Source organism: Myotis yumanensis, unplaced genomic scaffold, assembly GCF_028538775.1.
Source record: "Myotis yumanensis isolate MYYU_CA2020_CCGP unplaced genomic scaffold, mMyoYum1.0.hap1 SCAF_3, whole genome shotgun sequence".
In the NCBI taxonomy this organism is placed as follows: Eukaryota; Metazoa; Chordata; class Mammalia; order Chiroptera; family Vespertilionidae; genus Myotis; species Myotis yumanensis.
This window is the reverse complement of record NW_027223754.1, coordinates 206,520,878-206,548,761: the sequence shown is the minus strand read 5'-3', so window position 1 is coordinate 206,548,761 and position 27,884 is coordinate 206,520,878. Positions and strand designations below refer to the sequence as shown.

The window sequence follows — 27,884 nt, the reverse complement described above, 5'->3', positions numbered from 1 at the left end:
ATGGGGTAGAGGGAGAAATTTGCCCAGGATCCCACTGTCTGTCTGTGGCAGGTCTTCCTTCTAGAACAGCCGTGGGCAAACTACAGCCCGCGGGCCGTATCCGGCCCATTTGAAATGAATAAAACTAAAAAAAAAAAAAAAAAAAAGACCGTACCCTTTTATGTAATGATGTTTACTTTGAATTTATATTAGTTCACACAAACACTCCATCCATGCTTTTGTTCCGGCCCTCCGGTCCAGTTTAAGAACCCATTGTGGCCCTCGAGTCAAAAAGTTTGCCCACCCCTGTTCTAGAAACTTGAGGGAGGCAAGATGGGCTGAGCGGAGAAGGACCTGGGAGGTCAGACCTGGGGTTGCTCTAAGGCGTCAGCAGGCAGGGCGGGGCTTGCCTGGCGCAGTGCAGGTTGGGTAATGTGGTTGATCTTGAGCTTCTCAGAACCTGGGCATTTGCTTTCGGTTTGGCTTTCCAGGTACCTTGGACCCAGAGGTGTTTGTGCAGACACAGCTGCCGAGTGGATGTGCACAGCTAAGAACAAGTGGGTCTTGTCTTAAATCTTCCAGAGGGAGATTCTAGGTAAGTGGGGAGGGTAAGAGCCCCTCCCATCTTCTCATCCTCACACTTTCTAAGACAAGGAGCTTGTCACTATTGTATAGATGAGGGAAACCGAAGCCTGAGGAGGGTGTAAATGGCACATGTAGCAGTGACAGAGCCCAGATTGGAACCAGTTTTGTCTGACCTTCCTCCCCACCCCTGTGCCCCTAACAGTGGAGAGGAAGGGGGACACTGCTTAGGTGGGTTCACATCCTCCCTCCAGCTCAGCTAGGCCTGGACTCCCTGACACAGGAGCCAGTGACCCCAAAGGAAGAGGGGTGCCGGGGGAAGCAGAAAAGTTGGGGGACAATAGGTGAGTAAGAGCCTCTGTTCCTTGCAGCCTGGCTGCCCTGAGGCTGATGGGACAAAGGATTTCCTTTGAGATTTCAAATCATGACCTTGTTTTACTCACCCTTTCAGCTTAGTGCCGGGCCTTGTGGGAAACTGAGGCCCTGAGAGGGGAATGACTGGCCCCGGGTGCCACACTGAGACCCTGAGCAGGAGGTGGGTGGGCTCTGCCTCCCTGCTCTTGGCCCGCCTGGCTCATAACCGTGGGGGGTGGGCGACATAGGAGGTGGTCCTGTGTGCCTGAGCTGGAGGAGACTGAGCCCAGATCCCTGTGTCTGTACAGCAGAGACACACCTGGGAGCTGTTGCCTTATTCACACCACATCCCTCCTTAGCCTCCAGCACCAGGAGGTGTGGGCTCTACTCTGCCCCCAGGAGCTGCCTGACGCTGCCAAGCCCCTTCCCTGAGAATGATTTCTTCCTTCCTTCCTTCCTTCCTTCCTTCCTTCCTTCCTTCCTTCCTTCCTCCCTTCCTTCCTTCCTTTCTTCCTTTCTTTCTTTTTTATTGCTTAAGGTATTACAAAGGGTATTACATATGTTTCCTTTTTCCCCCCCGCCCTTGACAATCCCCTGGCCTCCCCTACCCCCCAGTGTCTTATGTCCATTGGTTATGCTTATATGCATACATACAAGTCCTTTGGTTGATCTCTTACCGCCCCCCCCCTGCCTCCTGCCCCCCAACCCACCCCAGCCTTCCCGCTATAGTTTGAGAGTTTGTTTGAGGCAGCTCCGCCTCTGTATCTATTTTTGTTCATAACTTTATAATGGTCTTTATTATCCATAAATGAGTGAGATCATGTGGTATTTTTCCTTCATTGACTGGCTTATTTCACTTAACATAATGCTCTCCAGTTCCATCCATGCCGTTGCAAATGGTAAGAGTTCCTTCTTTTTTACAGCAGCATAGTATTCCATCGTGTAGATGTACCAAAGTTTTCTAATCCATTCATCTACTGATGGGCACTTAGGCTGTTTCCAGATCTTAGCTATGGTGAGTTGTGCTGCTATGAACATAGGGGTGCATATATCCTTTCTGATTGGTGTTTCTGGTTTCTTGGGATATATTCCTAGAAGTGGGATCACAGGGTCAAATGGGAGTTCCATTTTTAGTTTTTTGAGGAAACTCCATACTGTCTTCCATAGTGACTGCACCAGTCTGCATTCCCACCAGCAGTGCACGAGTGTTCCTTTTTCTCCACATCCTCTCCAGCACTTGTCATTTGTTGATTTGTTGATGATAGCCATTCTGACAGGTGTGAGATGGTACCTCATTGTTGTTTTGGAGAATGATTTCTTCCTGTGTCTCCCCATGTTTAAGAATCTGGGTTCAGTCTCTCCATATTGATCCCTAGGCTCCTGTGTGGTGTGGACAGCGAGTCACCTGTGCTCTACGTACCTACTGCACACAGTGCCCCGGCCTCTCACAGTGCTCTGCCTTGGCTGATGGTAGCCTTTGCCGTCTTTAATTGTTAAGAAGTCAAATCAGTCAAAGTTTCCCTTTATGGCTTCTGGGATTTGCGTCTTGATTAGCTATGTTTCTGCAACTCAACATGAGTTTTAACATTTCTTTCCCCACGTTTATAGTTCTCCTTTTGCTTTTACATTTAGATTCCTTTGGGATTGATTGATTTTTGAGGAAGCTTTTGTGTGTGTTTGTTTGTTTGTTTGATTGTTTGATTGTTTTATTAATCCTCAATGGAGGATATTTTTTCCATTGATTTTTAGAGAGAGTGAAGGGAGGGAGGAAGGAAGAGGAAGAGTGAGACAAATATTGATGTGTGAGAGATGCATCAATTGTTCTCTCTCACATCTGCCCTGTGCCCTCACCTGGTTCAGGGATGTACCCTGCAATCCAGGTCCGTGCCCTTGACTGAGAATCAAAACCTCCCCCCTTCAGTGCACAGACCTGCACCACACGGGCAGGGTTGTAGAAGCTTTTTGTTCTTCCTCCTCTTCTTCATCTGCATGTGTCTTCTTCATCTGTATGTGTCTTCTTCCTAATGCAGGACAGATGTAATGGTACCTACAGCCTTCAAGGAGCCTCTGGTGCAGGAAGCAAAGTGCCTGGCAGCAGGTAGTGAGCAGGAGTGGGAGGGGCTGGACAGAGCTGGGCCTGAGCCCCACACCTGGGTGCCCCACCTGGGGGAGGGGCGGCTTTGGGATGTCCTGCTCAAGGCCAGGCATCAGAATCAGATTTTCACATTCCTCTCTTCCTCTTTCTCCTCATATAAAAATTTGATGGCTGCAGGAAGGAGACAGGAGGAAATAAATGGAACTCTCAGAAAGCTGATAGAACTGCCAGAAGTACATTAAATCAGTGGGGGAATTTGTGTGAAATCCGAATCATAATTTTTTCATCAACATCAACAAGAAAACCAAATGGAGTGAAACCGTGGTTTGCTGTATGGTTGAGTGGATGGTTGTACTGTGTCCCCAACAAGGGACACACCCCAGGCTTGAGCCATCAGTGCCAGGAGCGCAGAGGGTACCCGGGGTCAGGAGGGGCAACAGACAATAGACCTGGCCCTGTGTTTATAGATATAAATGGTACACAGTTCAAAGGTTATTAAAAGAATGTGAACCATTATTTGCAAAGTCTTAGAGCATTCCCAGGCAGAGCAAAGACCACGCAGGTGAGCCACCTTAGTATCAGCTATTAGTATACCAGCAAGTCCCTTGGCTCTCTGTGTCAGGCAGGTCTCAGGAGGGTAGTTGATAAAGGCTGTTTTGCTTCTTAAAATATCGCCTACAGACAATCAGCATTTCCTTTCTTCCCTGGGCTCCAAGGCAGGATAGTCCAGACAGAACTGAGAGAATCCTCTCCATGGAAAGGTCTCTTTCCATCATGATAGTTCATAGAACTGAAATGATCCAGAGTGTTTTCATTATTATTGATTTTCAGTCGAGAGAGAGAAACATCGATCGTTCCACGTATTTATGCATTCATTGATTGATTCTTGCATGTGCCATTCATATGTGCATTGTATTATCAAACCCACAAACTTGGCATACTGGATCAATGCTTTAACCAACTGAGCTACCCAGCCAGGGCCAGAGCCCAGGATTACAGTATTGCCCCATCCCAATGGTCACCAAGAAAAGGTGGACACTGACACTTCCTAAGAAAGAGCCCTCCTAGCGCTGTGAGACCACACTACCCAACCAAAAGGTTGATCATCCACGCATCCTTCAACTTGACTTGGCATCAAAAGGGGGACCGTGGATGAAAAATGGGTTCTATGCCAACTAACCTCACAGGGTGATGCGATCATAAATTCCTAGCTGGCAGGTCATGGCAGGGGTCACATCCCAGGCATATACTTTTTAGTAAAAGGTTTGTTTTCCTTAAGCAAGCCCTGCCCATTGTTTCTGTGCATCTAGGTGAACTCACCTTTGAAATAACCACTCTCAAGAGAGTACAATCTGGCCTGGCCAGTGTGGCTCAGTGGTTGAGTGTTGGCCTGTGAATGAAAAGGTCACCAGTTTGATTCCTAGGCAGGGCACATGCTCGGGCTGTGCGCTTGAAACCCAGCAGAGGGCATGTAGGGGGCAGCCACTGGATGCTTCTCTCTCATCAATGTTTCTATCTCTCTTCCATTCCCTTCCTCTCTGTAAAGTCAATAAAAACATTTCTGGTTGTTTTTTTTTGTTTGTTTGTTTGGTTGGTTTTTAAAAAATATATTTTATTGATTTTTTACAGAGAGGAAGGGAAAGAGATAGATAGAGAGTTTGAAACATCAATGAGAGAGAAACATCGATCAGCTGCCTCCTGCACATCTCCCACTGGGGATGTGCCCGCAACCCAGGTACATGCCCTTGACCGGAATCGAACCTGGGACCTTTCAGTCCGCAGGCCGACACTCTATCCACTGTGCCAAACTGGTTTCGGCTGGTTGTTGTTTTTTAAAGAAGAGACCACACTCTTGTTGACTGTCCTGAAATCCAATCCCCACCTGCTTTCTCCCAACTTCATGTAACCTTCCCTACATCCCCTCCTTCATTTCAGATGCAGAGAAGAAGCTGAGTGACTGTTATTCTCCAGAGCATTTTAGATCTCACGCAATTTGGCTCAAATAAACTTTCCCAAAAACGCTTTAAGAAAAATTACAGCCTGCCCTGACTGGTTTGGCTCAGTGGATAGAGCGTCGGCCTGTGGACTGAAGGGTGCTGGGTTCGATTCCGGTCAAGGGCATGTGCCTTGGTTTCGGGCACATCCCCAGTAGGGAGTGTGCAGGAGGCAGCTGATTGATGTTTCTCTCTCATCGATGTTTCTGGCTCTCTGTCCCTCTCCCTTCCTCTCTGTAAAAAAGCAATAAAATGTATTTAAAAAAAAAGAAAGAAAGAAAAATTACAGCCTTAAAAAGGAAGGGCATTCTGGCCCATATTCCAACCTGCATGACCCTTGAGGATACTATGCTAAGTGAAATAAAGCCGTCTCAGGAAGATAAACATTGTGTGATTCCATGTATATGAAGCACTCAAATCCATAGAGATGGGAAGTAGAATGGCAGTTTGCAGGGCCTGGGAGGGGGGATGGGGAGTTATTGTTTAGTGGGTATTGAGTTTCTGTTTTATAAGATGAAGAGAGTTCTGGAGGCTGGTTGCACAACAGGGTAAATATAATTTAACACTATTGAACTGTACCCTTAAATATGGTTAAGGTAGCCCTAACTGGTTTGGCTCAGTGGATAGAATGTCAGCCTGCGGACTAAAAGGTCCCAGGTTCGATTCCGGTCAAGGGCATGTACCTTGGTTGCAGGCACTCCCAGTAGGAGGTGTGTAGGAGGCAGCTGATCAATGTTTCTCTCTCATCGATGTTTCTAATTCTCTATCCCTCTCCCTTCCTCTCTGTAGAAAATGAATAAAATATATATTTTTTAAAAAGACAAGAAATAAAAAATGTTAAAAAATAATGGTTAAGGTGGTAAATGTTATGATTTTTAAGATGTATGTGTGTGTGTGTTTGAAAAGTACTATGAACTGGGAGATGGAAAAGATGGACACCTTATATCCTGTGAGCATGAATGTAAATTGGTGCAATTTGTTTGCATTAGAGTGTGGCTCTAGGCATAAAGGAATTTTTATATGGCGATACCCTCTGTCCCAGTCGTTCTATTTATTAAATATCTTAAGGGAAGCAATCTCAAATGCAGACCAACTTTTATGCCTGAAGGATGTTTCTGCACTATTTTCACAAAGAACTGAAAACAAGCTAACATCTACCAGTGGGCGTGGGCAGCAGAGAGACCGGGCAGCGTCAGGAGGGCTGGGCCGCCCACAGCAGGGGCCAGGGCCGCAGGACCCCAGGGCCTTAGGGCATGAGGGTCTTGCAGGAGCAAGAGGGGTGCAGGCCTGGGAGCTACAGCCCCAGGAATTGATCAACACAGAGACTTGGCATAGGGTGCAAGACATCGTTTGAGAATGAGAAGAGTCATTTGCAAGTAACACAGACGCATTAATAAACGTTTTTGTATATAAAAGAGAGTCAAGCGTAGTCCTCACAAACATGGGATTGGGATCGGAAAGACTTGGGCTGGAGTCCTAGCTCTAGCACTACTGTGAGACTGGGGCTAACCCGAGTTCAGGTGAAAACCTAGACTTTGTGGTGGTTTCTTCCACGTCCCAATGGGAGCCACCATGGCGCCCACCACGTGGAATGTGTGAGAGTATTTGGTGAGGGAACTCGTAAGGAGCCTGTGGTAGACACACCATCAGTATTAGCTGAGTGATTAGTCAACACAATGTCCCCAACCTCAAATCATTTCCAAAACATTCCTTCCATCTTTCCTTCCCATGTTTGTGTCTGGTGTTGCTACTTCTTTGGTTTTATGACTCCTCAGCTGTGTGTTTCCTTGTCTAATGGTCTTCTCCTTCTGCCCCCACAGGACAAGGGAACTGTCACTGGGCTTGGAGTGGGCTGGAGTGAGGTGAGTACCTTCTCTTAACTAGTAGCCAGCAGAGCCCAGCAGATGGGAACACAGTGCATTGAGTCCATCTGGCACTTTCGGCCTTCCTTCCCTGAAAGAAACACCAGAGACAGAGCCCCTCGCTGCTCCCTGTTGCTCAGCTGGCTCATCTTCAACCCCACAATTTGTTTTCTCTTCCCCAAGGGTGAAGCAACACCTCCTTCCAGCTGGACACAGACTGGTGAGCTGAAGGGGAAACTCTGAGATCCCGCTGCTGACACCATGACCTCAGAAGCTGATGAGATCTGCCCAGGTAGTCAGCCTCCTCCTCTCCAGCTGGTTCCTGCTCATGATCTAGAATTAAGGGAGGCACCTCCACACTGGGTTAAGCTCCACAAGAATCAAGAACCTCCAAGGGGATTGATGAGTGTCCCTGAGCCCCCAAGAGGGTCAAGGGAAGTCCCCTCAACCAGAAGTCTGTGGGAGGGCCTCCTTCCTGGCTCTCTCCTCAGGCTGCTCACTGCCTCCCATCTTCAGCAACTCATGAAATGTCTCCAGTGAGGCCAGGACAGCCCATGGGAGGTGGGAATTTCTTGTTCACTGTACCTGGAACCTGCTAGTTCCTGGTGGAAACCTTCCCCTCCAAATACTGCCTCCTCCCACAGCTGTGCTGGGCCCTGACCTGTGCTCCCAATTATAAACACCTGTGTACCAGGTGTGACTGTCAGGCAGGAACTTCTTCTGTTGATCTCAGATACCCCTGCAGAGGCCCGCTTTGTTATTGCCCACACCCACCCACAGCCTAGCCTACAAATACACAGATGCAGTGCTCTGGGTTCCCTCTATCTAAACCCCTGCTTTACTTTCTCCCTCAGTGGGTGAAGCAAGAAAAGGAAAAAACACCCCTCCACCCACCCACATCAACACTGCATTGCCTAGGCAACCAAATCACCCCCCCCCCCCCCCCAGGAGAGGATAAAACTTGTTCCTGTTGCAGCATAAGGGAGGAGAGGACAGATCAGAAGCCTCTCAGATCCATTCATTCCTAAGGACAAACAAGATGACCTCTTGTTTAAGAAGTGGGCAAGGGTGGGGTCAGACGTGCCCAGGGGAGCTGTGGCCCCTGAGACCAGCCTGGAGGGGAAGAGCTGATACTGATTGATCACAGGGTTAGAGCTGAGGCTCCAACCCCCACCCACCTGAAGACATCCCTACACTGCCCACCTTGGAGCAACTGTGAGAAGCAGGAGGAATCCTATTTGCCTGGTAGTTTTACTCCATCAGTGGTGTGTGGTCTGAAACATTATTTTCAAATTTATAAAAAATCCTATAGGTGAACTCTAGGGTAGAACGCAGAAATCACATGCATTTTTGAAACATAAGGATGCTTCGACCTTCTGTAAGGAAATATATGACCAGTGACCTTTGATTGCACCTTTGAGCTTTCTGCTTTTTGGCTTGGGCCTTCTTTTCCTGTCTGAGTTTCACTTTCTTTGTCTGTGAAATAAGAATAATGTCCCTTGTGTGTATATGGCAGGAAACACATTTAGAGCATGTCTCTGTACACACAAAATATACACCAGTCCCCAGTCCCTTATCTGCATTTCCAGAGTCTCCAAATCCCTGAAAGTCACACATTTTTAAAAAGATTTATAAGAGTTATTGATTTAGAGAGAGAGAAAGAGAGAGAGAGAGAGAGAGAGAGAGAGAGAGAAATAGAAACAAGTGGGGGAGGGAAAGTATTGGTGCCTCTCCCCCTTTTCATAAGGACACCATTCATGTTGGATTAGTCCCACACTTATGATCTTATTTAACCCTAATTATAAACTACAGTCACATGGGGCCTGGCCATTGTGGCTCAGTGGTTGAGTGTTGACCCATGAACCAAGAGGTCACTGGTTCGATACCCATGCAGGGCACATGCCTGGGTTGCTAGCTGAACCTCCAGTAGTGGGCATGAAGGAGGCAACTGATTGATGCTTCTTTCATATCGATGTTTCCATCTCTATACTTCTCCCTTCTTCTCTCTCTAAAAAGCAATAGAGACATATTAAAAAATAAATGAATAAGTACAGTCACATAGGTGTCAGTCCTGCAATATATAAATTTGGGGGCACAGTTCTGTCCATAACACCAGGTGATTCACCAAAAGTTCCCCAGAGTTAAAAAATAAGTCCCCCATGCCCTGACTGGTTTGGCTCAGTGGATAGAGCATCAGCCTGCGGACTGAAGGGTCCCGGGTTTGATTCCAGTCAAGGGCATGTACCTTGGTTGCAGGCACATCCCCAGTAGGGAGTGTGCAGGAGGCAGCTGATCGATGTTTCTCTCTCATCGATGTTTCTAACTCTCTTTCCCTCTCCCTTCCTCTCTGTAAAAAATCAATAAAATATATTTAAAAAAAAAATAAGTCCCCCAGGTGACAGCTGCTCAGGAAGATGAACATTTAACCACTTTGTTTATACTCAATTCCATTTCCGTTCTACCATGATTTCTTCTAACCTTATTCTTTTTTCTTTCCATCTAGAGGACGAAGACTTTGTTGATGTGGTTGAGTATTTAATGGACCCAAGGGACAAAGTGAAACTGCAGCGCCTGCTGAGTGATGAATCCTGGAAGAGATTTGTGGCTGCAGCCGAGCTGTCCTGGTAACCTCCAGGGGATGCCTGTGTTGTCACCCCATCTCCCCTGCATCTAGATTCCTCTGGCAGGCACACTCCTCCAGCAGGGTCCTGAGTTTGGGGTTGAAGAAGTTCCTTCTCAACAGTCCATGAGGAACATTTCCTTCATATCATTCGTTGGCAGAGAAGGGCCTCAGGTTGAGAAGAGATGAGGCCTGCAGGGGGAGGGTTACATGACCGTGGGCCTGTTACTTAACCACTCTCTGTCTTACTCATCTGTTCCATTTCATTGTGAGGAAAATAAGATAATGCATGTAAACTGTTTAGCCTAATGACTGACACATAGTAGGTGGACACTTGACATGAACTTTTAAAAAGATGCTGGGAATAGACAGGGCCCAAGGGTCTTCCTGTTGGATGTGAGAGCCACGCAGGACTTCCTGTGGGACAAGCCAGAAAAATCCTGGCACAGTTTGTGTCCCTGGAGATTGTGGCTAGAGAGCCTTCTCTCCCTAAGAAAGGGATTGTACAGACTCTGCAGGGTCCTGCTGGCCTGGAAGGTGCAGAGCTGGAGTGAAGCTGCTCCGTGTTGGGTTGAATCCTGACTGTATCTCTGCCCGGCTCTGGGCTTATGTCATCTCCCTCTTCAATGGAATAGCAAGTCCGTCTCATAGGCCTATGGTGAAGGCCTTGGGGTGAACTGCAGGGTCCAGGGCGAGGAAGTAAGTGCAGTCATCCTGTCTGGAGGCCCAGAGAGGCCTGGAGCAGGGGCAGAGCCCGGCATCTGGATGGAGCAAGGGTGGTCCAGGTGGGAGGATGGTAGGAAGGCTTGGCAGCGGGGCTGGGACTAGAGTGAGGCAGCTGAGGCACCTGGCACAGGACTGAGGAGGCCAGGGGCCTAGTGGAGGGCTGTGCAGGGGGTCAGGGGGCACATTTCTTCCCTCCCTGATTTGATCCCCTCTCTGCTGGGGGTAGAGGGCCCTGGGTGATTATGTCCTCCAACCCTGTCTGCCAGCTGGAGGGCTCCTGACCTCCCTGTGGGACCCTCTTCTCTTCTCCATGGAGTAACCCTGACCAGAGGGAAGGCAGTGTGGCTTAGTGACCGCTTCCAGTCAGAACGGGGGCTGCCAATGTGGTGTCATCTGAGGGATTCTGGGTAGACACACCTGTTCCCACCATAGAGGACAGGGCTTCCTGCATGAGCTCATCCAATTAGTGGTCTCAGCTCTAGCGATTCATACACCTGCCTTCGTTAATCCCCTGTCCTTCATGATTGCAGGGATGAGGCAGATGCACTCTATGCAGACATGCGCCAGCTGGAAGCACTCATGGCCGAGGAGGACAAAGACATGCCCTCAGCAGACCAGCTGCATGGGGAGAGCTTTATGAAGGAGTTTCCTCAGGTGAAACAGGACCTTGAGGAACGCATACGAAAGCTCTATGCACTTGCGGATGAGGTTGACAAGGTGCACAGGGACTGCACCATCTCCAAAGTGGCGGCCTCTTCCACTGGCATTGTGTCTGGCATCCTGACCATCGTTGGCCTGTCTCTGGCACCTGTGACAGCAGGAGCTAGTCTGGTGCTTGCGGCCACTGGGGCGGGACTGGGGGCAGCAGCTGCTGTGACCGGTGTGACCACTGGCATCGTGGAGTATTCAAAGAACAAGTCAGCAAAAGCCGAAGCCAGCCGCCTAGTGCCAACTGGCAGTGACACAGAGAAGGTGGTCGAGAAGGTTGTAAGTCGCAGCACACCCAAAATTGCTTCCTTTGCAGTGAATTGCTACCAATCCCTGAAAGATACTGTGAAGAATGCTCGTGCCTTCAATCTGGCCAAATCCAATCCTCTCTTAGCAGCTGAGGCCAGGAGCTTCATGAGCACGGGGGCAATGTCAGCCCAAGGTGGCAAGCAGGTGCAGAAAGCTTTTGGGGGCACTGTTCTGGCCATGAGCAAAGGAGCCAGGGTCTTTGGTATAGCCGCTGCAGGTGTTTTCCTTCTCGTGGATGCAGTGAACATAGTGAAAGAGTCAGTGCACTTACATAAGGGCGCAAAGGCTCAGTCAGCTAAAGAGTTGAGGCAGCAGGCTCAGGAGCTGGAGAGGAGATTGGAAGAACTCACCCGCATTCACGAAAGTCTACAGGCGAACCTGACTTCATGATCCCCAGACAGAGCAGGGAGCAGGAGTGTGTGGGAGACAAAGGCATGGACTGACTTTGTTAGGAAGCATAGTAACCTCCATCTTGGGTAAAAACTGCCCTTTAAAATTTTAACCCTGCTATTCTGGCTTCTGTAAACGTTTGGGTGCTTAAATAAAAGGGAAAAATAAGACTACTCCCATTCCAGAGAGGCCATAAACTATGCCCCAGAGAGTGTTGTCAGTGCTGGCGCCAGGCCAGGCCTTGAGGTATGGTCTCACGGCCCTGGCCCAGCACATAGGACTTTTACTCAAAAGGTCCGGAAGTCTTGTTCCAAATTCGGAAGACAAAAAGCTGAAAAACGTATAAATAGAAAGGACTCCACCATATTGGGCCCCAGAATTTGAGAAGCAATATTTCCTGTGGGCCTGCTAGTGTTAGCGAAATGAAAAAGACTCCAAATAAATTTGGCTTATTGAGTAAGGCAGTGGATCTCAACCTTGGCTGCACATTAGAATCAACTGGAAATCTTTTTAAAATCCTGATTTCTGGGCCTCATCCTCCAGAAATTCTGTTTCTTTGTTACTGTGGGAAGGCCAGGGAGGGTTGGGGGACAGGAGGGAGGGGAGTAAGAGATCAACCGAAGGACTTGTATGCATCCATATAAGCATAACTAATGGACATAAGACACTGGGGGGTAAGGGAGGGCAGGGGTTTGTCAAGGGCGGGGGGGGGGGGGGGAAAAGGACACTTATGTAATACCCTTTGTAATACTTTTAGCGAAAAATAAAAAAAAATAATAATAATAATATAAAAAAAAAAAAGATTCCCAAGGAGAAACCAAGATGGCGGCATAGGTAAACACCGGAGATTGCTGCCTCGCACAACCACTTCAAAAATACAACTAAAAGATGGAACGGACATCACCCAGAACCACAGGAAGGCTGGCTGAGGGGAAATTCTACAACTAGAAGGAAAGAGAAAAGCATACCGAGACTCAGAGGAGGCGCAGTGCGGAAGTAAAATACAAAGGTGCGGAGGTGCGTGTGGAGCGGGCTGGTGGCTGAGGGTGCGGTTGTCTGTTTCAATCAGGAGGGAGTCTCAGGCTCTGAGCTCCAGTTCTGGGCCAGCCTCTGGGGACCCAGACTCAAACGGGAGAAGCGGGACTGTCTGGCATCGGTCGGAACTCGAGGGCAGCTTTCTCTCTGAGGTTTGCAGCGGTTGCTGGGACTCTGAGAGGCAGAGCCTCTGGGGACGGGACTGAGAGCAGCCATAACTGCTCGCTCGGCCCACCCTGTTGATCCCCTGGGACCCGCCCTGCCCAAGCCCTGCACAGAGGCATTTGCTGGTTAGTCTCAGGCAGAGGCTAGATTAGCGCTGCCCTAGAGATCCAGGACAGAAGTTCTCCCAGTGCAGACACAGCTGATTCTCACAGCCAATTGGCCTGGAGGTCAAATCCCTCCCAGTGTTACCTACAACAATCAAGGCTTAGCTACAACAAGACTGCACACAAAGACCACAAGGGGGTGCATCAAGAGTGTCTACCTCAGGTAATTGGGACACTTAGCACAGAAAGCCACTCTATCGACACAGCGAAGCATAAAAAATGCCGAGACAAAGAAACAGGACACAAATGACAGAAATGGAGGAAAGCAGGCTGCTGGATATAGAATTCAAAACCACACTTTTGAGGTCTTTCAAGAGTCTTCTAGAGACTGCCGATAAACTTAATGAGATGTACAAGAAATCTAATGAGACCCTCGATGTTGTGATAAAGAACCAACTAGAAATTAAGCATACACTGACTGAAATAAAGAATATTATACAGTCTCCCAACAGCAGACCAGAGGATCGCAAGATTCAAGTCAAAGATTTGAAATACGAAGAAGCAAAAAACACCCACCGGAAAAACAAAATGAAAAAAGAATCCAAAAATACGAAGATAGTGTAAGGAGCCTCTGGGACAGCTTCAAGCGTACCAACATCCGAATTATGGGGGTGCCAGAAGAAGAGAGAGGGCAAGATATTGGAAACCTATTTGAAGAAATAATGACAGAAAATTTCCCTTACCTGGTGAAAGAAATAGACTTACAAGTCCAGAAAGCGCAGAGAACCCCAAACAAAAGGAATCCAAAGAGGACCACACCAAGACACATCATCATTAAAATGCCAAGAGCAAAAGACAAAGAGAGAATCTTAAAAGCAGCAAGAGAAAGACAGTCTGTTACCTACAAGGGAGTACCCATACGACTGTCAGCTGATTTCTCAACAGAAACTTTGCAGGCCAGAAGAGAGTGGCAAGAAATATTCAAAGTGGTGAATAGCAAGAACCTACAATCAAGATTACTTTATCCAGCAAAGCTATCATTCAGAATTGAAGGTCAGATAAAGAGTTTCACAGATAAGGAAAAGCTAAAGGAGTTCATCACCACCAAACCAGTATTATATGAAATGCTGAAAGGTATCCTTTAAGAAGAGGAAGAAGAAGAAAAAGGTAAAGATACAAATTATGAACAACAAATACACATCTATCAACAAGTGAATCTAAGAATCAAGTGAATAGGGAGAAACCAAGATGGCGGCATAGGTTAACGCCAGAGTTTGCTGCCTCGAACAACCACTTCAAAAATACAACTAAAAGACGGAACGGACATCATCATCACAGGAAGGCTGGCTGAATGGAAGTTCTACAACTAGGAGGAACCGAGAATCAGAGGAGGCGCAGTGCTGAAGTAAAATACTAAGGTGCGGAGTGCACGCGGCGCGGGCTGGTGGCTGAGGGCGAGGTGTCTGTTTCAATCCGGAGGGAGCCTCAGACTCAGAGCTCCAGATCCGGGCGAGTCTCTAGGGACCCAGACTCAAACGGGAGAAGCAGGACTGTCTGGCTACGGACCCTCCGAGGTTTGCAGCTGTTGCTGGGACAGAGAGGCAGAGCCCCTGGGGACGGACTGAGAGCAGCCATAACTGCTCCCTCCTCCGCCCTGTTGATCCCGTGGGACCCGCCCCGCCCAAGCCCTGCACAGAGGCATTTGCCGGATAGCCTCAGGCAAAGGCTAGATTAGCACCTCCCTAGAGGACAGAAGTTCTCCCAGTGCAGACACTGCTGATTATCACAGCCAGTCGGCCTGGAGGTCAAATCCCTCTAGTATTAACTATAACAATCAAGGCTTAACTACAACAAGACTGCGCACAAAAACCACTAGGGGGTGTACCAAGAAAGTGTAAAAAATTCGGAGACAAAGAAACAGGACAAAACTATCAAGGGAGGATATTGAGTTCAAAACCACACTTTTAAGGTCTCTCAAGAGGCTTCTAGAGTCTGTCGATAAACTTGATGAGATGTACAGGAAATCTAATGAGACCCTCGATGGTGTGATAAAGGACCATCTAGAAAGTAAGCATACACTGACTGAAATAAAGAATATTATACAGACACCCAACAGCAAACCAGAGGAGCGCAAGAATCAAGTCAAAGATTTGAAATGTGAAGAAGCAAGAAACACCCAACCGGAAAAGCAAAATGAAAAAAGAACCCAAAAATACGAAGATAGTGTAAGGAGCCTCTGGGACAGCTTCAAACATACCAACATCAGAATTATAGGGGTACCAGAAGATGAGAGAGAGCAAGATATTGAAAACATATTTGAGGAAATAATGACAGAAAACTTCCCTTACCTGGTGAAAGAAATGGACTTCCAAGTCCAGGAAGCGCAGAGAACCCCAAACAAAAGGAATCCAAAGAGGACCACACCAAGACACATCATCATTAAAATGCCAAGAGCAAAAGACAAAGAGAGAATCTTAAAAGCAGCAAGAGAAAGAAACTCAGTTACTTACAAGGGAATACCCATATGACTGTCAGCTGATTTCTCAACAGAAACTTTGCAGGCCAGAAGGGAGTGGCAAGAAATATTCAAAGTGGTGAATAGCAAGAACCTACAACCAAGATTACTTTATCCAGCAAAGCTATCATTCAGAATTGAAGGTCAGATAAAGAGCTTCACAGATAAGGAAAAGCTAAAGGAGTTCATCACCACCAAACCAGTATTATATGAAATGCTGAAAGGTATCCTTTACGAAGAGGAAGAAGAAGAAAAAGGTAAAGATACAAACTATGAACAACAAATATGTATCTATCAACAAATGAATCTAAGAATCAAGTGAATAAATAACCTGATGTACAGAATGAACTGGTGATTATAATAGAATCAGGGACATAGAAAGGGAATGGACTGACTATTCTTGGGGGGAAAAGGGGTGTGGGAGATGCGGGAAGAGACTGGACAAAAATCGTGCACCTATGGATGAACATAGTGGGTGGGGAGTGAGGGCGGAGGGTGGGGTGGAAGCTGGAAGGAGGGGAGTTATGGGGGGAAAAAGAGGAACAAATGTAATAATCTGAACAATAAAGATTTAATTAAAAAAAAGAATCAAGTGAATAAATCATCTGATGAACAGAATGAACTGGTGATTATAATAGAATCAGGGACATAGAAAGGGAATAGACTGACTATTCTTGGGGGGGAAAGGGGTGTGGGGGATGAGGGAAGAGACTGGACAAAAATTGTGCACCTATGGATGAGGACAGTGGGTGGGGAGTGAGGGTGGAGGGTGGGGTGGGAACTGGGAGGAGGGGAGTTATGGGGGGGAAAAAGAGGAACAAATGTAATAATCTGAACAATAAAGATTTAATTAAAAAAATAAAAAAAATAAAAAGATTCCCATGTGATTCTAATGTGCAGCCAACGTTGAGAACCACTGGATTAAGGCGTCTTCTGAGTTACAATATAACACTTAGAAGGGAAAAGCCGGTGAGATAAAATGGATTTAACTGCGTGTTAAGGTGTTGAGCTCAGCAAAGGAGAGGTTCATGCAGATGGCAGGTGGGTCAAAGAGAAGGAAGGAACCTGGACCTGGAATCAGGGAAGAGAGGGGACAAGAGAGTGGGGGGTGGGGGGAATTTATTTATACTAAAAAAGACATTGGGGTCATGAATAAAGAAAGAGAAGTAGAGGAATAAGCACTGAGAAGGCCCGAATTACTAAAAAGTTGACTATGGAAGAAGGCCAAAGAGTTTGAGTTGGGATATGGGAGTTTCAGTGGCTCCTGGATTGGCCCTCCCCAGGGTTCACCGTCCCAGCAGGAACCCCGTCTCTCCCCAGTCCTGGTCTCTAGCCCTGCTTTCCAGTTCCAGCTCACCTTTGTCTTCCAGCAGTACATCTTAGGTAGGCAGTGACTTTTTTTTTTTTCTAAATTACTATCTATAGTTTAATGAAAAATAGTAATGATTGTGTAACCAAACAGCTAAAAGTATAATCACAGGTGTTTTAACAATTCCCTGATTAGTACACAATCCACAGAGCAACATGCCTATATGAATAGATCAAGTACATTGGCCTTGAAACACTATGGGTGGCATAGAAGTGGTCCAAGCAATTATTCAAGAGACCCAAGGATGGTCACATCTTCCCCAGCAAAAGAAGAGATTACAGAAATTTTCTTATGTTTTACATAGAAATTCGCATATGTTATTGGACAAACAGTAGTTAGTTATTCAACTTCATTAAAAAACTAAATTCTAAAAGATAATGAATTGTTTATTATTCATTTTCTATACCTGCATAGGCACAAACTAAAGGCATTGAAGTTCTTGCTATTAGAAATAATAACCAATTAATATATGGTAATTCATGCTTCCTCTTATTTTCTCTTTCAGTCCCTACCAAAACCTTACATTGTCAATGCAGTAAGAATGATAGAACAAATTTTCAATTAGGGAGCTCAAGGCATAAATCTAGAAACATACTATTAAATGTTGGGGATACATCAGGAAACAAAGATAAAAAACCTTCATGGACCTTAAAATCTCAGATTTGTGTTGAAATAGGTACAGTTATGGCTTTGAGAATTATGAATGAAGGTGCCCAAATACATATTCATAATAAAGTATGTTCTTAAAGAACTGCATTAGTAGCCAGGGGATTTGTATGTTCTTTTTTTTTTTTTAATTTGAATTCTTTATTGTTTAAAGTATTACATAAGTCTCCTTTTCCCCCCATTAACCTGTCCCAAGCTACCCGCACCCCCCAGCAGTGACTTTTTATTTTTATTTTTTATTATTATTTTTAATTTTGTTTTATTGCTTAAAGTATTACAAAGAGTATTATATATGTCTCCTCTCCCCCCCCCCTTGACATTCCCCCGGCCTCCCCTACCCCCCAGTGTCTTATGTCCATTGGTTATGCTTATATGCATGCATACAAGTCCTTTGGTTGATCTCTTACTACCCCCCTCACACCCCCCAACCCTCCCCAGCCTTCCCGCTGTACTTTGACAGTCTGTTTGATACTGCTCTGCCTCTGTATCTATTTTTGTTTATCAGCTTATAATGGTCTTTATTATCCATAAATGAGTGAGATCATGTGGTATTTTTCTTTCATTGACTGGCTTATTTCACTTAGCATAATGTTCTCCAGTTCCATCCATGCTGTTGCAAATGGTAAGAATTCCTTCTTTTTTACAGCAGCATAGTATTCCATTGTGTAGATGTATCACAGTTTTCTAATCCATTCATCTGCTGATGGGTACTTAGGTTGTTTCCAGATCTTCACTATGGTAAATTGTGCTCAGCAGTGACTTTTTAAAAATTTTTATTTTTCAATTACAGTTGACATACAATATTAGTTTTGGGTGTGCAATATAGAAAGTGATCACCCACTAAGTCTAGCAGACATATGGCATCATTCATAGTTATTACAATGTTATCCAATATAGGCAGTGACTTCTTGATGATGATGATGATGATGATGATGGGGGCCGTGATGGTGGTGGTGATGACAGCGGAGTGGGTGGAGCATTTGACAAGTTGCTGTTGCTCATTGGGGCCAGGATGCTCTGAGAGACCAATGAAATTACAATGAAACTGCAAATGCTCTTAGAACAGTGAAAGAAAAGAAAAGAAAAAAGAAAAGAAAAGAAAAGAAAAGAAAACTAAAGAAAAGAGAACACAGATACTTGCAGCAGGTCAAGGAGATTTACCAATTTTGCCCTGAGACACAGCCTCTCTATCAGTGGGGGAGGTGGTGTGGACACGATGATATTTTGGACCCTCTGTTTCTCCCACCTTGTGTTCTGTAGACTTTGGTTCAATAAGATGGACTGGTACACTGAGCCTTTCTGGTGTGGATTAGTGGGCTCATCTGGGCTCTGGGTTCCTGGCTTCCCTTCCCCATGAGCCTGTCCTCCAGGAACTCAGGGATCAAATCTTCCATTGCTCCTCCTGCTCACTCACTGGGCTCCCACTCTCCCATCCAGTCAAGTCCCTGAGACCTCGGTGCCCCGTAAGCTCTGCTGGGACACCCGGGGGAAGCTTCTGCACAGGTGGCTTGGGCTGAACACAGGTGGCTTCCTCGCCCAGCAGCTGGGGCCCAGGATCAACTGTAGGACATGAGGCTGATTAAGATCAGAAGGGCCTGTTTGCAGGTGTGAGAGAGGGTCATCGATAAACAGAGAGACAGAGAGAAACAGCGAGACAGCAAACATTTCTCCCCAGCTACCCTCACATTTTACTCCTGCAAGAGCTTCCACATGGTCTTCCTGTGTTTGCCCTTGTGGCACTGCCCCTGCCCTTGTCCACACTGAGCCAGAACAGCCCTTAGGAATACAGATCTTATCAAGCACCTGCTTCCAGCTCTTCAAGGGCTTCCCATCACTCTGCACAAAAGCCGGAGGCCTCCACCAGCCAGAAGTGACCTGTTGGAGGCTGGGGTCCCCTGAGGGCAGAGCTGAGACAAGGCTCACTGAGGGTTGATTTGGGAAGTGATTCCCTGCAGCTGGACTGAGGGACACTGGCCCCCGGAGAGCACTCATGGGCTTTGTCCTTCATGGGCCACAGTTAGGACCAAACCCACACCGACAAGGAAACACCAGATCTCTGTGATACGAGCAAGGTGAGTCAACCAAGGTAAACAGAGCAAAGGAGAAGGTTCCTTTCTGGCCCACTCAGGTCAGCATGACCTTGACCTCCCTGACCTTAGTGGGGCAAGCTGGAAACACACAGAGGCTTCCTCACTAGTGCCCACGTGTCTGATGGGCCCTCTGAAGAGCACAAGGATGTGTGAGCAGCCTGTCGGGCGAGGTACCAGTTCTCACGAGGCACATGAAGAATGTGCTTGCTCTTTGGAAATGCTTTGACCCATGGGAATCAATTCTTCTGGATCCTCCATCTCTTCCTGCCAGTCCAGCATTAAGGAGAGAACTTTTATATCAGGGTCTTGGCTTAGCGTGAGGAGTTAAGGAAGGCTTCCCTGAAGAGGGGGCACCAAGGGTTGAAGAGGATGGGTAGGAAAGTGTGGGTGAGAGTATTTGGGGCAGGGGACCTGAGCCTGCAGGGCTGTGGCTGGGAGGGAGGGCCACTCTGAAAGGACACTGATGGAACTGCAGTGTGGCCACTCGGCTTTCCTGCCAGAATCCTGTGAGAAAGGGGCTGTGGTCGGAAAGCTGGGCATTGGAGCACTGGACGCTGCCAGGAGCCTCAACAGGGACGGGAGGTGGCGTGGTTGGCACAGACACCACTGCTGCTGGAGCTATGTGTCTGCAGCCTGGGGACCTGGAGGACAATGGACAGAGCTGCTGCTTTTGAGGTCAGCAGTAACAGGAAACCCACAAGCCTCAGGTGGAGAGGTGACGTCTATCGATGGCTGCACCAGGAAAGGGTCTGGGTGAGAGCACAGCTCATACTTCCTGGGGCTCCTGAAACTGTGAGAAGAGTCCAGTAGGTCCCGGAAACCAGCAGAGCAGGAGGGGTGGAGCCAGAGAAATACTTTGGCCCATCAGCTGGAGGCCAGGGCGGCAGGTCACATTCACAGTCACCATCCATACTCAGAGCAGGGACTCTCACCTCCTCACAGCGCTGGTTGTTGGCCTCCAGAGCACAATGGCCAGGATGAGTTTGGGTTGAGTCCAGATGAGCAGGGGCAGAAGGCTCCTCCAGCCTCAGCCCTGCCCACTGACTCAGATCTCATGCCGTGCAGGCCCCTCTGTATCCTCCTGGTCCCCTCTGCCTCCTACCCCCTCCTGTTGACTACCCCATCCCTCTGGGCGGGGCGGTGGTTCTCAAAATCATTGTGGTAGTCACTATGTCTATTGGTCATATTTTCTTGTTTCCCCCTCTCCACCTCCCCAGCTCCTAGACACATAGTAGGATTATATTCCTGTCCTCCTTCTGGTTGGGTGGGATCTGTAACCAGAGCTCTGACCACTGTCTTCTTTTGTTGTTTGTTGTTTTTAAATATATTTTTTATTGATTTCAGAGAGAAAGAGAGAGGGAGTGAGAGATAGGAACATCAATGATGAGACAGAATCATTGATGGGCTACTTCCTGCACGCCCCCTACTGGGGATGGAGCTAGCAACCTGGGCATGTGCCCTGACCAATAATTGAACCATTATATCCACGTTCATAGGTCAATGCTCAACTACTGAGCCACGCCAGCCGCTGACCCCTGACTTTTGAATGGAAATAATATGTGTCAATTCTAAGCCACAGCATCTAATGCTGATAGAAGACCCCTTTCCTCTACCGGCAGTGTTCCAGAGACTGGCTGCTCCAATTTCCTGGCTCTGGGAGGTAGGACTACAGGAGCAGACTGCATGATGATCAGGGGGTACCTTTGTGGCTCATGTGGAGAGTGTTTGTTACTGCAGCAAAACCTAGACTAGCCTGGCTGACACAATCAAAACCCCTGGAAACATGGTACTATTTGTAGAGCACTGTGAATGGTGTATATCTTTAACTTCTCATATAAGCTACAATAATTATTAAATAATAATGAATACCACTTACTGAGTGCTTAATATGCGTCAGGCATTATACAAGGTTCTTTGGCAAATGTTTTCTTATTAATCCCCACCACAGCCCTGTGTATTTGGTAATACAGACCTGTGTAGTATAATTAGTCTCAATAGAGATGAAGGTGTTGTATCGCAGATCAGCAAGCTAGATACCAGATGCCTTAACAAGCCAATTAATTATGAGTCTTTTATTGCACGAAAGTTCAGAGCACATTACCTCTGTCAAATTCTGAACAAACACAGGAAGGAGTATTTCCTTTTTATATCCTATAGTTCTTTGTGTAAGTTATTCTCATAGACAGCTTGTAACCTTGAGTACATATCATATCTAGCAAACACCTGTCATATCCATATAGACAAATTGTAACCTTGAGTATCATATCTATACAGGCACCTGGCATCAATATCAGCCTATCAGTCCCTTATGTTAGATGACCAGCTTGCAAGGTCAGACAATTAAGTTTATCTTTTCTATTCAAGCCAAAAACAAAGTTATTTTACAGTCTAAAAATAACAGAGGGGAAAAACAGCAGAGAATTTCAAAACAGCAGAGATTTCTAAAACAGTTTCAAACAGCAATAGTAATCCAAAAGAGGGATTACTTTTATGCTTCAAAGGGACTGACACTAAGGGAGACTGAAGGTCAACACCAGAGCTAGTAAGTGGTAGAATTGAGATTAAAATGCAGGGTCATTTGAGCCCCAATCCTCAATCTTTCCACCACTAAACTAGGCAGAGGAAGGAAAAATAACCATGCATTCTAAAAAGAAATGATCTTGTAATAGGAAAAACATTAACATCTGCCTTTTCTTTTCTTTTTTTAAATAAGTCTTTATTGTTCAGATTATTACAGTTGTTCTTCTTTTTTTCTCCCCATAGCTCCCCTCCATCGGGTTCCCACCCCACCCCATGCCTTTACCCTCCCCCCCACCCCATTGTCCTCCTCCATAGGTGTTCAATTTTTGTCCAGTCTCTTCCCGCACCCCCCACATACCTTTCCCCCCTGAGAATTATCAGTCCACTTTTCTTTCTATGCCCCTGATTGTATTATATTCACCAATTTATCTGTTCATCATATTTTTTAGTCATTTGATTTTTAGATTCACTTGTTGATAGATATGTATTTGTTGTCATTTTGTTGTTCATAATTTTTATCTTTACCTTTTTTTTCTTCTTCCTGTTCTTAAAGAGTACCCTTCAGCATTTCATATAATACTGGTTTGGTGGTGAAGAACTCCTTTAGCTTGTTGTTATCTGTGAAGCTCTTTATCTGACCTTCAATTCTGAATGATAGCTTTGCTGGGTAGAATAATCTTGGTTGTAGGTTCTTGCTATTCATTACTTTGAATATTTCTTGTCACTCCCTTCTGGCCTGCATAGTTTCTGTTGAGAAATCAGCTGACAGTCGTATGGGTACTCCCTTGTAGGTAACTAACTGTTTTTCTCTTGCTGCTTTTAAGATTCTCTCTTTGTCTTTTGCCCTTGGCACTTTAATTATGATGTGTCATGGTGTGGTCCTCTTTGGATTCCTTTGGTTGGGGTTCTCTGTGCTTCCTGGACTTGTAAGTCTATTTCTTTCAGCAGGTAGGGGAAGTTTTCTGTCATTATTTCTTCAAATAGGTTTTCAATATCTTGCTCTCTCTCTTCTTCTGGCACCCCCATAATTCGGATGTTGGTATTCCTGAAGTTGTTCCACAGGCTCATTACACTCTCTTCATATTTTTGGATTTTTTTTTCTTTTCTGGTTGGTTGGTTTTTGCTTCTTCGTACTTCAAATCTTTGACTTGATTCTTGGGATCCTCTAGTCTGCTGTTGGATCTCTGTATATTATTCTGTATTTCAGTCAGTGTATGCTTAATTTCTAACTGGTCCTTTTTCATATCCTTGAGGGTCTCACTAAATTTCTCAGAGTTTTCTAGAAGATTCTTGAATAACCTTATAACCGTTGTTTTGAACTCTATATCTAGTAGTTTGCTTTCCTCCATTTATTTCATTTGTGACATGTTTCTTTGTCTCCACATTTTGGCTGCTTCCCTGTGTTGATAGAGTGACTTTGTGTGCTAGGTGTCCTATAGGGCCCAGTGACTCAGCCTCCCCAGTCACCTGAGGTGGATGCTCTTGGTGCACCCCTTTGTGGGCTTTGTGCACAGTCTTGTTGTAGTTAAGTCTTGACTGCTGTTGGTATCACTGGGAGGAATTGACCTCCAGACCAATTGGCCGTGAGGACCAGTTGTGTCTACAATGGGAGACCTGCTGTGCTGGAGACACCCTTATGGGGCAGGACTTGCTTCAGTGGGGCTTTGGTGGTCACTGAGTCTGCCCCCTGAGTGTGTCTCTTATGGATCTGAAGAGTTGTAACCTGGTGTGGTCTCACTCTGACCACGGGGTACACTGGCTCTTGGATCTCCAAGGAGGTACAAAGTCAGCCATTTCCTGAGGCCACCCAGCAGGAGCTGCAGAGAGATCTGCAGATTCCTCTTCTTTTTGGGGGTATGGAGGTGCCCAGATGAGGCACAGCTGTGAAGCAATGCAGGCTGCTGAGGAGCCTTTGGCCTTCTGTTGGAAGCTCTGGGGTTCTTTGACCCAGCTGCAGTTCGTTAGATTTTAGATTGCAAAAGGCCAGGCCATTCATATGCAAAAGCCTCTGTGCACAGCTTGAGTGGGGTTGTAAATTGGGTGGGGCAGGGTCTCAGGGAATCATGGCGCAGTGCAAACAGCAATGGTTGCCCATCAGCCCTGCCCCAGATAGTTCCCTGGGTCTCTGTGTCCTGCGGCCCTGTGCAGGAACAATGATTGCTGAGAGCACCTCTGAGAGAAAGCTGCCCTCGCATTCCGGCACGATGCCAGACAGTCCCGTTTCTCTCCGTATGAGTCTGGGTGCCCAGAGTCTCACCCAGAACTGGAGTTCAGAGCAGTGGGGAGTTTGTATCTCCCTCCCGATTGAAAAAGACCACAGCGCACCCAGTTGTCAGCTCATTTTGCGCGCCTCTGTACCAACTCTTCCACACCTCTGCACCTCCTACCAGTCCAGATGCGCTTTTCTCTTTCCCTCTAGTTGTTGGACTTCCACTCAGCCAGCCTTCCCGTGGTTCTGGATGATACCAGTTTTGTCTTTTAGTTGTAGTTTTGATGTGGTTGTGCAAGGCAGCAAGTTCAGGTGTTTACCTATGCCACCATCTTGGTTCCTCCAACATCTGCCTTTTCTTTAAATTGGACGTGAAAGATGATCTTGACAGGCTGAACAAAGGTGCCAGTTCCCTGGCAGGATGTCTCACAAAGGAATCTTCATGCTTTTACCCTTCCATTGGGCTTGCTTACAGGTGAGCAGTAGCAGCCACCAAAGGGTAGAAAAGAAATTGTGAAAGAGGATAATTTTGTCCATCACTTTTAAAATGTTTCTGTGCAAGCTGGGCAATAGCTCGCATCATGCGTTCACACATTGCAATGGTCTGTGTCTTGAGGGCCTGCCCCACTTCCTCACGCTGTCTGTCCTGACTGCCTCAGACGCCCTTCCTCACTGCCGACCTGTTAACCCTCCAGGGCTCAGCTCCAGTGTCGCTGCATTGGCAGCCCTTCCTGGCCCTGTTCCGCCAGGCGGGGCTGTCCTCTGTCACCACTGCCGTGTCAGGTGTATGGTGGGGTCTCGCTCCCTCAATGTGAGCTCTTTGAGGACAGGACCTGCCGGAGCTGTGTGTCTGCAGCCAGGGACCCGGAGGACAATGTCACGGAGCTGCTGCTTCCCACGTCAGCAGTGACAGGAGGCCCGGGAGCCCGAGCAGGGAGGGGCCGATGGCGGCTTCTATTTATAAATAAATATATATTCTTATTGATTTCAGAGAGGGAGAGGGATAGAAACATCAATTGATGAGAGAGAATCATTGATTGGCTGCCCCCTGCACGCCCCCTACTGGGAGCCTGCAACCCCTGCATATGCCCTTGACTGGAATCAAACCTGGGACCCTTCAGTCCGCAGGCTGAGGCTCTATCCACTCAGCCAAACCTGCAGGGGCCACATAGTGTTTTCTGGGTGTCCAGTCCTTGTCTGCCCCTGGGGAGGAGAAGATGAGTAATGCCTGGTCCTCATTCTTGAGGACTTTGCCATTGACGAGGGAGTTTCACGTGTGTCTCACTCCTCTCACCTCGCCACACGCATGAAGCAGGGGCTCCCCGGGCCTGTGGGGCTCAGAGAGCCAGGGCCCAGCTACGGGATAATATGGGTGATGCTGGCAGCCTGGCAACAAGGGCTGAGGCAGTGGCCACTTCCCCTGAGGTCAGCAGGTGCTGTTGGCATGGAGTGCAGTGCCCTGTGCTCTGCAGACCAAGGTGCCCGTCAGTGAGCCACTCTGATGACGGCACCAGCCCCCTGGGTTACATGCTCCCTGCCTACTCCCACTGCCCTATAAATAGGAGGAGGACAGGGAGATGGGGTCCCTGTTCTGGACACTAAACTCTTCGTGTCCAGCGTGTCTGAGCCAAGCTCCCTACCCCACGTGTTGGAGAGACTGGGCCGGGCCAGGTGAGGGTGCTGGCTGAGCGTCTCCATCTGGTGACTCCTCCAGCCCCCACCAGGCGATGCTGGTGGCAATGCCAAACCCCTTTCCCTGTGATTCTGGGGTTACTTTTCCCCTGAGTGGGGGTTCTCCTCACAGTGGGCTGAGATGGCTTATTGACCAAAGAATTTGTCCAAGACCCCACCTCCGAACTGTTGTCATCCCAGGTGACCTTTCTTGTGATGTCGGGGGTCCAGCTGAGCCCGACTTAATAGTCACTGGGTCTTTTGGGTCCCTAAGTGGGGTGATCTCAGCTCATGCCAAGAGGCGCCCATCTCACCACATGTGGCTTTGTAGCCCCCACCCCGGTTGTTCTGCCAGGAGACTCTGTTCACTGAGGCCATGGACGTCCATCTGGGGTCCTTTCTGCTTCTTATCAGAGGGCCCTTTGGACAACGGGACTCCGCTCCTGTGGGTCTGGCGTGATTCTGCTCCTCACAGGGGGTGTGGGGTGTCCAGCGGCAGTCAGGCCAGTGAAAGGGGAGGAACCAGGAGGAAGGCAGGTTACAGGAAAAACAAGACAAAAAATAACTGTAAACAGGGCCAGAGGCCAACTGCGACACTTGCTCTGAGTCTTGGCCCTTCTCGCCCTGAGTTGCCTGGTGCAAGGCCCGCCTCTCCCTTTGCCATGACTTTTTCTCTCTGAAATCAGTCAGTGTTGTCACTCATGCAAAACTATGATCACTCTGCTTCGCCTCCCTGAAACGCTGGGGGAGGTGGCCCTGGCACCCCATGGACATTTTTCCAGGGTGAGCAGGCCTGGCATAAGTGCCACGTTGGCTCCTGGAATCCCCGGCAGGCAGGGAAAGCAGAAAAGCCCATCAGCTGCAGCACTTACAGGCGGAGCCATTTCCCTCCTGTTTCTTGATCTGTAAAATCCAGGTGGTGATTCCTGGAGCCGGTGTGAGAATCAAACAGGAAAGGCCTGGAAGGTGCCCGCACGGTGCCGGGCATGCACTCAACCTGCGTCCCTTCCGTTTTCAGACTTTTCTGTGTGACGGTGACACTGGGCTTCCTATGGAGAGATCTGCTGTCAAGAGGAAAGGGGCCCGGAGAGGGAACAGCCGGCTTCTCTCTGCCGACGCCCACAAACTTGTGCTCCCACAGACGGCCATGGCCACCAGGGAGGGCCTCCTCGGACAGGTCGCCGTGATTCTGAGGCACTGACCCTGCCACCAGGGACAGGTTCAGAGAGGCCTGATCTAAAGGGTCAGGGGAGACGTGGACACAGTGGCCTTGGGCCTCCCCCAGGGGCCAGGGGAGCAGAGCTTGAGGGGACAGTGGACTCTGGGAGGGGAGATGCTGGAGGGCTTCTCAGAGGAGGTGATCCCAGAGTTGGGCTTTGAAGGATGAGCATGTTGTTCCAGGTGGAGAAGCAGGTGCTCCTGGCAGAAGGACCTACAAAAGCAAATGTCTGGAAACAGCCTGGGCGGGGCCTGCAATAGGAGCAGGGACCAAGGCGATGCAAGGAGGCAGTGAGCATCTGCTGTGCTCAGGGAGGTGCTCATTGCTGGGGACAGAAGGGTGACTAAGGGGGGCATTTGGGGGCGTGTGTGTGTGTGGCGGCGGGGGGGGGGGGGGGGCCGCAGTGGAGGGGGGGATGAGAGAGGAGGGTTCTGGGTACAAGCCCATGGGGCGGAGGGAGAAATTTGCCCAGGATCCCACTATCTGTCTGTGGCAGGTCTTCCTTCTAGAAACCTGAGGGAGGCAGGATGGGCTGAGCGGAGAAGGACCTGGGAGGTCAGACCTGGGGTTGCTCTAAGGCAGCGGTTCTCAACCTTGGCTGCACATTAGAATCACCTGGGAATCTTTTTAAAATCCTGATTTCTGGGCCTCATCCTCCGGAAATTCTGTTTCTTTGTGATGGGGTGGGGCCACAACATTAGT

At 47.8% G+C, this 27,884-nt stretch overlaps 1 protein-coding gene across 2 annotated transcripts; it reads left to right on the top strand.

The window, feature by feature from the left end:
* Positions 1 to 10: 10 nt before the first annotated feature.
* LOC139005764 (apolipoprotein L3-like) lies at positions 11 to 12,196 on the top strand. 2 transcript variants are annotated; one of them, XM_070407976.1, is made up of 6 exons: positions 11 to 574; positions 2,946 to 3,013; positions 6,825 to 6,866; positions 7,050 to 7,158; positions 9,370 to 9,490; positions 10,743 to 12,196. In XM_070407976.1, exons 4-6 carry the CDS (start codon positions 7,128 to 7,130, stop codon positions 11,617 to 11,619), a joined length of 1,029 nt encoding a protein of 342 aa, XP_070264077.1. In that variant the 5' UTR covers positions 11 to 574; positions 2,946 to 3,013; positions 6,825 to 6,866; positions 7,050 to 7,127; the 3' UTR covers positions 11,620 to 12,196. The 2 variants fall into 2 exon arrangements, with proteins under 2 accessions (XP_070264077.1, XP_070264076.1); XM_070407975.1 differs by lacking the exon at positions 2,946 to 3,013.
* The last annotated feature ends 15,688 nt before the right edge of the window (positions 12,197 to 27,884 follow it).